General features: G+C 41.7%; 1 protein-coding gene across 1 annotated transcript in view; it reads left to right on the forward strand.

Moving 5' to 3' along the window:
- fam20cb (FAM20C golgi associated secretory pathway kinase b) overlaps nucleotides 1-8,491 on the forward strand; it is a 52,243-nt gene extending 43,752 nt beyond the window's left edge. Inside the window, exons 5-11 of the mRNA XM_039788941.1 lie at nucleotides 2,122-2,237; nucleotides 2,927-3,107; nucleotides 3,506-3,615; nucleotides 3,786-3,867; nucleotides 5,420-5,479; nucleotides 5,684-5,834; nucleotides 6,678-8,491. Coding sequence (XP_039644875.1) covers nucleotides 2,122-2,237; nucleotides 2,927-3,107; nucleotides 3,506-3,615; nucleotides 3,786-3,867; nucleotides 5,420-5,479; nucleotides 5,684-5,834; nucleotides 6,678-6,794 — 817 coding nt within the window. The 3' untranslated portion in view covers nucleotides 6,795-8,491. The remainder of the gene's footprint in view (nucleotides 1-2,121; nucleotides 2,238-2,926; nucleotides 3,108-3,505; nucleotides 3,616-3,785; nucleotides 3,868-5,419; nucleotides 5,480-5,683; nucleotides 5,835-6,677) is intronic.
- Nucleotides 8,492-10,865: the final 2,374 nt, after the last annotated feature.

Genomic DNA, 10,865 nt, shown 5'->3' on the forward strand with positions numbered 1-10,865 from the left:
GTGCGACTGCTGGTGATACCGAGGTCACACACATGTCCATTCACATCTACGCGCACACACACGCTGGGGCCACAGCGGGTAGCGATGTTGAATCTGCTTTTCCTTCAGGCACAATGACACAGTTCAGCAGCAATTGCATTAGCAGCAGCTTTCTTCACCAGTCTGCTACACATCTGGTCCTCCTCTGTGCGCGCGCGCACACACACACACACACACACACACACACACACACACACACACACACACACACACACACACACACACACACACACACACACACATATACATGAAAAATACACACTCCCTGCATATGTGTGGGTTAAGGGGAAGAGGAGGAAACCAAAGGCATGAAAGGCCCTGTGCCCATTCTAAATATAAGCCAGGCAGGGTTTGCCAAAAGCAGTGCTTTATTTTTTTTCCCCTTATTTTGTCTGTTCTAAATTAGAGCCTGGCTACAGAGCTGCTGCTGCTGCTGGTGCAGAGGCTTAGGCTACACTGCCTCCCAGGGGACCTGCAGACACACACACGCACACACACAGGCTCTTTTTAAAAGCAGCATTCACACCGGCGTGTGCGCACATCACACACACACAGAGCCACTGTCTTTTCTTATATAGGCTACACCGCTGTAAGCATCATTAATTATGTGATTGGATTTAAATGGGATGTGCACTTGGTGTTGCTGCATTAGGTGGGGAAAAAAGAGCAAGCAGTCAGCAGATACAAAGACATACAAGGACTGATGTGACCTTAAAATATTAAACGAAATAGCTCTGAATTCCCACTGGCATCTAATACTCTTTTTCAGCTGGGAGTATATGAAATGATGATTCCCACTGTTGTTCATGTGCAGCTCTTAAGCGGGCCTCTCTGTCCCACCCTGAATATAACTCAAGTTTTAAATGGCCACTTTGGGAATAAGGTTTATTAAGGATGGAAGAAATGTGAGTGATGAATAGAACTGAAGCCAGCCCTAGCTGTTCCCTATAGCATGGCAGCAGGCCCAGGCCCAGCAGGCCAGACGGTGCAGTGCGGCGCTTCATCCTGTGTCCGAGGAAAGAGACTCATTCCACCCGCCACCACGCTACTTGATAGCATCATTTATACGACAAGCTCTCTCCACCAAGTTCTCCCATATCTCGCTCTCTCTCTCTCTCTCTCTCTCTCTCTCTCTCTCTCCTCTTATTCCACTGGCTCCATCTTTAATCTCATTCTCTCTTTCTGTGTCTCTCTGTCCTCAGGCCTAGGCCATTAGGTGTTGTCAGGGGTATCAATTTTTAAAGAGCCTGTGCTGATGTTGTAGCCAGGTGGTATTGACGACGGGGTCAGCGCATGCATAAAATAGGCATGTGGCATGCACAAAGGAAGACAGTCCGCCATCTGTCAGTGAAACTTACATCTTGAAATACATGAAACCAGAAAGCTGTGTAGAAGTTAAAAATATATGTGATGCAGAATAATAGCCATAAAAACCACAGAGGTTTACCACCATGTGGTGTAACTGTCAGGGTAGGACTTGTGTCACAGTGCCCCCTGTTGGCAGTGACAGTGAATTACATAAGCATAGAGTCCCATCTTGGGTGATGTTTCTTTTCTTGCTAAATCTAAACACAGCTCATCTTTGTTGCAACACTCTACAAACAGTTGTTAAGTACATAAATAGCTCTTTAGGTGATCATATACAGTAAAACTCTCAAACATACTTTAAATATGTAAAATAAAGCACCACCAAGGTTAGTGACAAATTGGCACCATTAAAAGTATGCCGAATTAGCTATTAGCTGTTCCTGTTTGCCATGTACCCACGGATGTACAGACTAACTACCAGTGGATTACTTAGAATACTTAAAAATGTCATGATTCTCAAGCATGTTCTAGAGTTTTAAGTAGCGTATTTTTTTATAATTTCTAAACTGATTTATAGTCATTTATTTGTGATGGGCTTCTACAATACATGATGAAAGTGTAAGTCAAACTGTATCTAAAAACATGTGTGTCATGTGTGTGTGATTTTTCAGCAGCAATTTACTTAAAGTATGTTAATTGCCTCCATGAGCTGTGTGTCTCAGCCACTGTTGGAGGACAGAATGTAAGCCCTCAGTATGTGTCTCTGTCCTGTAGGATCCTGGACTTCCGCCGTGTCCCTCCTGTGGCCGGCAGGCTTGTCAACATGACAAAGGAAATCCGAGATGTCACACGAGACAAAAAGCTCTGGAGGACATTCTTCATTTCACCAGGTACAAATTGAAAAAGGGCAGAGTTATGGGTTTGCAGAGACACATCTAGAAGGGAAAACTTTAATCAATGTACCAATAATATGAGATCAAAATGAATTAAAAATGCTGCACAAATTCCACTTCAGTTGTCTTTTTTAGTTCCTATTATGTGTACCCCCAAACTGCGGGACAAACACTGTTTTACAACAATTAATCGAGATTACGTGGTGATCTCAGAAGAAAACATAATAATGAAATGCTATCTGTGCAGGCTTCAACAAAAAAGAAAATGTCATGATGCAAAAGTTAAAGCCTAGCAAAAATGAACAGTTTCCTTCTTCATAATGTAGAGCGAAGCTAGTTCTGTGCCCTGAATTACTGGGATATTAATTTGCATGGGATTAGTATTATCAGGGGACTCTGGCTTGTGCCAAAGCGCAGTTAATTAGCGATGCAACTTTTACATTTTATATATTATACACATGGAAAACTGTCACAGGATTAAAATTACTGAAAAACTCAGCAATTAATACAAGTCACTGAATGTCTCCAGGTAATTTTAATCTTGTGAAAACTGGCCTTTAAGTATATGTGGTGTGCATTTCAAAAGGGCAGAAACAGGGTGTAGTCATGTTAAAATATGTAACACTAAGTAGTATAATAGACGTTTTACGTTTTTTGTCAATGTGTGTTCTTTCTCCAAATCTCAGCCAACAACGTGTGTTTCTACGGAGAGTGTTCGTACTACTGCTCCACTGAGCACGCTCTGTGTGGTAAACCAGACCAGATAGAAGGATCCCTGGCTGCCTTCCTCCCAGACTTAGCCCTCGCCAAACGCAAGACCTGGAGGAACCCGTGGAGACGCTCCTACCACAAACGCAAGAAGGCAGAGTAAGAGATCGACCCTGCACTCAGACAGTGCTGCGTTCACTGATTGAAGCAGACACAGAGGGATTCACTGTAGAGTCCTGTAGGTCCAGCTTTCAGAGGATATTTATTACACTCACTGTGCCAGGGGCAATAACTCATGAGAGCTGAGCAAGAGATCTGCGGTGTGTAAGATATCACGTAAATCAAGTTAAAGCTGTCTGGCATCCAAGTAGAAAAAAACCAACCTGTGCAGATCATGCCACGGAAGAAAACATTTAATTACAATCTTATTAGTTTCCCAAAATCATATCAAGAATAAATTGGGAAAATAGCATGTTAAAAGGCAAAACAAATTGGATTTTGGTGACCCATGAATTCTAATGAAAAAGATGTTTATGTGATATTTTTTAACTCTTCAGATGGGAAGTGGACCCGGACTACTGCGAGGAAGTCAAACAGACTCCACCGTATGACAGTGGGACGCGACTGCTGGACATCATGGACATGACCGTCTTTGACTTCCTCATGGGTAAGTTTCAATGTCCCATGGTGGTCTATGTACCGTTTCAAAGGTCAATAATGGGCAATGTTGGGCAACACAGTATATAACACACAGTAGATGTACTACAGTACACACTAACACACACACACACACACACACACATATGTGCTGAATTGCTTACTTGTATTCCAACACAGGAAACATGGATCGCCACCATTATGAGACGTTCGAAAAGTTTGGAAATGAGACCTTTATCATCCATCTGGACAACGGCAGAGGGTGAGCCCCCACATTGTAACTCAAGAGGTTATAATGCAAAGATTGTCAAACTGATTGCCATTCAGAACTGTGCTACTTTCATTATTCCACTTGTTGGTTCCTCTGCAGTGTATATCTCCATACAAATAATAACCAATGAGAGAATTATAAAAACATGATGTGCAGGTGTCTCATTGTTCAGAAATGTGTAATCATTGATGAAGCCATCCACAACAGCAAAATAAAACACTTTTTTTAAATAATGCCTAAATTCAGTGATAAAGATGCAGTAAAACTAAAGAAACATTTTCTGAGGAAAATGCATACCCTTGCTGTGCTTGCTCATGGTTACTTGCAGACTTACTGGATGACTTATAATCATTTGAAAACTCATTAACCTTAATGTGTTCGCTAAGTTATAGATGCAACGGGAGTGAATGGGGGCTTTAAAAAACATCATCATTAGGCTTTAATGCATTACAGTATATAATTCATAAACTAAATGTTATCATAATAAACTTACATTTGTAATACTAAATTGCAGTTTGACCTATTCAATGGCTGATAATATTTAGATAATTAAAAAAGCATTAAAGTTCCCATGACATGGGGCTCTTTGGATGCTTTTATATAGACCTTAGTGGTCCCCTAAAACTGTATCTGAAGTCCCTTTCCCGAAATTCAGCCTTGGTGCAGAATTACAGCCACTAGAGCCAGTCCTACAATTAGCTTTCCTTAATATGTGCCATTTCTGTGTCTGTAGCTATTGAGGAGGAGAGAGGGGGGGCAAGGTGGAGGGTGGGGGTGTGGCCTTGACCAACTGCCACTTTGCTCGTTTGAAAGACATGATGTCTCTCTCTCATGGGCGGGCCAAATTCTCTGGGCGGGCAAAGCAGAGAAAGGGGAGGTAACCTTGCTCCTTATGACCTCATAAGGAGGAGATTCCAGATCGGCCCATCTGAGCTTTCATTTTCTCAAAGGCAGAGCAGGATACACAGGGCTCGGTTTACATCTATCACCATTTCTAGCCACTGGGGGACCATAGGCAGGCTGGGGGAACTCATATTAATGTTAAAACACCTCATAAAGTGAAATGAGGAATAGCTCATTAAATTGTGTCCTGACCATACAATTATGCATGTATAAATGTATCAGTTAGAAGAAGATTATTAATCCTGCAAGGGGAAATTCACATTTTTCCCTCTGCTTGGTACAGTCATTACCTACAGGCCTGAAATACACACACAGGTATTGCCTTGCTTAAGGAGGTGAACTGGCATTTCTCCAGCTACCAATCCACACTCCAACCGGCAACCTTCCGGTTCCCAACCCAAATCCCTACAGAATGAGTTACTGCCACCCCACATTTATTTGCATACACTTTTAAAGTTGCATGTGAGCAAAAAAGGCACTGAAAAAAGTATTATAATAATTACAATAATAACAGCAATCACATCAAAACGTGTCACTAATCAAAACCGAGACTCAATAAAAGGTGCAGGCAAACAGCAAATTGCTCAACAGCAGAGGACAAATATTTCCAAACCATTCATGCTTCTATCTTTCCCCCTAGCTTTGGAAAGCACTCCCATGACGAGATATCCATTCTGGTGCCGTTGACCCAGTGCTGCAGGTAAGGTCTTCTTTGCTGGTGTTTTTTTCATGTTGCTTGATAAGAAGGATGCAATGGCTTTATTGATCCCAGTGCAGAATATAAGCAGGATTTTCACATGTGATCAGTTGGCTGTTTACATTATCAGTATTGCCGAGCATATGGGTATGACTGTGCATTAAGCTACACTGACTGTTTTGCCCCCTCACTGTGCTCTTTCTGCAGGGTAAGGAAGTCGACCCACTTGCGTCTGCAGCTGCTGGCTAAGGAAGAATACAAGCTGTCCATGCTCATGGCAGAATCCCTGGTGAGGGACCGCCTCAGTCCCATCCTTATCCAGCCACACCTGGATGCCATGGACCGACGACTACGCCAGGTCAGTGCTCCATACTCAGTTTATACAGTGTGCCTTGTCGGATTTTGTCTTTTTTTTACTCAAACCTTTAAAGGAATAGTTCAACATTTGGGGATTATGTGCATTGGGGCTGCAACTAATGCTTATTTTCATTGCCAATTAATTGAGTGATCTATAACATGTCAGACAATGGTGAAACATGTCCAAAGCCCAAGATGATGTCCTCAATTGTCCTGTTTTTCACCACAACTCAAATATATGGTTACACTTTACTTGAAGGTATCTAGATAAGAGTGACATGGCACTGTCATGAACGTGTCATAAACATTATAAACAAGTCATAAACGTTTGTGACATAACGCTTCTGTCAGTAAGTGTCATTTGTTTTTTGTCATGATTAGTTAGGGTTAGGGTTAGGGTTCATGTGTCATGACTGTCATGACAGTGTCATGTCACTCTTATGTAGATACCTTCAAGTAAAGTGTTACCAAATATATTCAGTTTACTGTCACAAGTGAGTGAATAAACTAGAAAATATTCACATTTAAGAAGCTGGAATCAGAGAATTTTCCCTTTCCTTTTAAAAAAAAAAAATGTCTCAAACCGATTATCAAAATAGTTGGCAATTAATTTAATAGTTGACAACTAATCGATTCATCTTTGCAGCTCTGGGTGTAGTCACTTTCCTGCAGAGAGTAAGGTACTCTAGGAACTCTTGGCAAGAAAGTAAATTACCACAAATTATTGTCACTCATTGCCTCTCTTTAAACCTTATTTGACCTCTTATAGTGACTACGAACAAATTTCTTCTCTATTCAACAATGAAACCTGTTCTCTTGTCTCGTGGTATTTCCTTGTCGCTAGGTGCTGAATGTGCTGTCAGAATGCATCGAAAAGGAGGGCTACAGTTACGTTGTAGAGGACGACCTGCAGGGGCACCAAGGGACAGACCACGGCCACACCGGCCCGCGGCGGAGGTAGCTGTCTGGGGACGCTGGCGGCTGGATAGGACTGATTCCCTGGGGATGGGAGGAGCTCCAGTCTTTCTCTTAAAACTGAACTGGCATCCTGTAACACAGATGAGCTCCATCTGTACTGAATTTCTCAGAGGGCTTGGTTTTCTTTTGCTGAACTTCCAGGGACGCCCGTCTGCCTGAGGGTTTAATCGGAGCTGTCTGGAAGTGGAAGCCTGCTGGATAGGACTGCTCTTTGACAAACAAGTGCAACGACTTGAACGGCACAGATGCTCGCATGTGATGTCGAACACTTCTGGATGGATCTGGGGCCGGGTTACAAACTGGACTGAACCAACCCCCTCCCTTGCCTCACCTAGACTCCTTAAAATATCCAACCCTGACTCTTGTGTAGGACAGGACCCAAACCATGAAAGCCTTGCAAGAGACGCATTCTCTCTGTCTTGGTTAGGACCCTTTTTTTGAATTCAGTGAATTCTGAGGGACTTGTAAAGAACCTCCCGAACACACACACCCCCTTCCTCCCCTCCCCTCCCTTCACAAGCTGAATTATGTGTTTATACAGTATGTATCGTTGGTATTGCAAGTGTTTCGGTTGAACATTCCCGGTGGTGGAGTAGGAGGAGGTGAAGGTTGACTTCCTGTTGTCTTAATGATCAAAATGATGTTTTATTGATTTGCTGAAAAATGTTTTATTGCATAGTGTCTTTTATTTCTTATTTGATTTCTGCCGAGCTTCTACCGTTGGGATTCGAGATGGAAACATTTGATTGGAGTGCAGGTTTACTCCTGGATTTGTCTGTTAATTTCGCCCATAAATGTTACTTGTACTTGAGAGAGTATTTATTAAAATTCATATTTATTCTTTGAGATGGATCAGTTTCTGTTGACAAATGCAACTGCGGAATTGACATCACAGTGGCGCACTTCTTCATTTGTCCAAAAGAGGGCAAACTGAGCACGTGCAGGAAAAGTAGCTGCCAGGTCCGTGTGTCTCTCGGTTAAGTTACCCCTCTCCATTCTAAGTATCAAGCTCGCGTTTAAATTGCTTTAATGAAGCCATCGCGAGTCTTGATTAGACATTTAACACAAGATTTTCATCCAACTACTGTTTCCGTTTTATTCTTTCAGTGCAACAGATATGAGGTTAAAGTTATGGTACCAAAAGCCAAATGTGACGCTGATAGTTTTGTATTATTGTTTCTTTGTAATATATTTGATTTTCAGATGTTGCTGTTGTGGAGAGATTATTTTTCAGGATGTATATTTCATTCATTACCAACAGCTGATAGCTTTTATCTGTTAACGATTCAGTCGCTGGCTGAAAGTTAATATATACAGTAGGAAAATCTAGTGCCTGTGCAATGATAGAAATACTTGAATGTCTGGTTTCATAGCGGAAAGGTTTCAACTCCTCCCGGGTACGAGCTATAGGTAAGATACGGAGGTCTACATATATGTGTGTGTGCTGACTCCGTCTGTTCCATTAAGGGTTTAATTCTACAGTCAAAGTTTCCAAAGTCCTGTGTTAGGTCAGTTGTGTGTGTGTGTGTGTGTGTGTGTGTGTGTGTGTGTGTGTGTGTGTGGATCCATGGAGAACCTTAAGATGATGTTCTTGAAGTGAAAATGCTTCTTTTTTGTTTATTCAACTCTGTTTCTGTGGAATTTTTTTTTTTTCCATTTCTTTGCATCATGGTAAAAGTGCAATAAAACAAAATAAGCAGAATATCATAGTGTGTCTATGTTTTTATCAGAATTGTATTTGTTTAATAAACATCTTTCATGTTATGTTTCATCATCGTGGGAGATAATCCGTGTATAGTAGTTCAACCACAGAGTCCTTCTTACAGCCTGTAAAGCGATGTAGAAATGAAATCATTCATGATTGAGTGTTTGAGGAAAATATTGAGAGGATGCTGCGTAAGGGGGAAGCTGCACTTTGACATCCCTTAGGAAGGAGCAATCTTGACAGGCTGAGTAGTACACATCACATGACTAGTAAAATGACTTGGACATGTAAAATGAGACCTCTACCATTTAAAGCAGTGGGACCCCAGCTTTTTCCTTAAAGGGATAAGCCACCGTTTGTTGAAAAAGGGCTTATCATGGTCTCCCCTAGTGGTATAGGTGGGCCAACGCTTTTTTTGTGCATGCATTGTTTTAGTCCGGTGCAACACCGGCAGCTTAGCATAGTGAATGGAATCCTATATTGCCGGTTAGCATGTTGTGGGTAAAAGTGAGCCAACAAAAGACAAAAAAAAAAATAATTACTTGCACTGAGAAAAAATCTGCGTTGGCCCACCTATGTACAGCCAGGGTAGACCGTGATAAGCCCTATTTTAACAAACGGTGGCGTATTCCTTTAAGGGACCCCTTTTTTTTATCATTGAGTAAATTGACAACCCCTGACTAAGGGATATATACTATGGATATTTCATATTATATTTAATGCATTACAATAACCGCACAGAAAAACTGAAAAACTGTGCAATTAACCCAAATGTAATCTATATCCACGACCTTCCACTTCCGGGATGTCCTTTTCGGATGGATGTCCGTTACCTTACGGCTTTCTTTGTTTCGGAATTTTAAACTCTGGTCGATTTACTATGGTTAACCTTTTCTCAGATCTCTGCAGGGTAAATCCACACAGCTAGCTAGACTATCTGTCCAATCTGAGTTTTCTGTTGATGTTCCACCAAAACAAGTTCCTTCCCGAAGCTATCTTGCAGCGGCACCGTTGCTCTGTCCGGTATATAGCGCCGCCCCGCCGCAGCGCTGTGGAGGAAAGCCTGGCAACCCAAATGATAACTGCTGGAAGTTTGTGTAGAATTTGGATTAATTTTAAGCAGATTATTTCCTGTGAATATTGCATCAGAGACAGGTTTTTTCTTATTTTTTAAGGAACATTTAATACAATTCTCTGTATTGTGTATTTTGTCAAATTTCTAACAATCATATATACTTAATATGCTTCTTTTTGGACCAATTTTGAATAATAATTTGTTCCTGATGTGTTTTTTGCTGGACACAAGATGTGTCCTACTTCATAGACTTCTCTGTGTTTGTGCATTGGAGTCAAATTTCCACATCACACCTTTGTAAATTACATACTGGACCACGATTGGCTCTAAACTAGTTGTGATGTCACTAAATAATCTCCTATGCACACGCCCTAAACTCAGAGAAACTTTCCCCCTTTAACAGATGGATGTAAAAAACACCCTTCATCTTTCTGCACAGCGAAGCTCAAACATCCAAATAAAGTCACAATAAACATACATAAAAAGTGAAGGGGGGGGCTTTACATTTGAAGAAATCACAATCAGATTGTCAAATTTGTGGATTATTGAATTTTTAAAGCAAACGTTTTTTGTTTGTTAAACCTAAACAAAAAATAGCGTGTTTTTTCTGTTTTTGTTGTACAAACCAAAGCTAAGTACCGGACCAATTTTGTGTTGTTTTCAGCTCATGGAAACTGGAGTTCATGTCATCCAACAATAATGGGAAATCAGGGATTTAATTAGCAAAAGTCATTCCCTTGTGAAAAATGCAACACAATGACAACATGTTATTAGCTCTAATCGAGATAAACACAACAGACCCCATGAGTCGGAGCGGATGGTGTTTTGGCTGCTGCGTACATCACAGGCCTGCTCTGGAGGTCTTATCTATAACCCAGTGTAATTCAACAGTGAATGGTGGCAGTGAGAATGGCTGCACAGTACAGTGCAAAGGAAAATGGCCCTCAGCCCCAGCTCTGTGCACAAGCATGTTTACAGTTCCAAGTGCACTGTTGTGTTTTGATAACCTTTCCTTGCAGAACAGCCCCCGGAAAAGCTACTTGGTTGGTTTACATAAATGCATGCACACACACGTGCACACACACACACACACACACACACACACACACACACACACACACACACAGGCAGACAGCTATGAATGGAGGAAGTCTGAGACAAGCATCAGAGGGACAGAGAGTGACCAGAGGAGAACTAAGGGCTGTAATCACGGCGGACGGGAGGCCGCAGACAGGACGCCAGAGGAAGCCTCGTCATGGGAGTGAGCCATGAGG

The sequence above is a fragment of the Perca fluviatilis genome, chromosome 21 (genome assembly GCF_010015445.1).
Source record: "Perca fluviatilis chromosome 21, GENO_Pfluv_1.0, whole genome shotgun sequence".
NCBI lineage: Eukaryota > Metazoa > Chordata > Actinopteri > Perciformes > Percidae > Perca > Perca fluviatilis.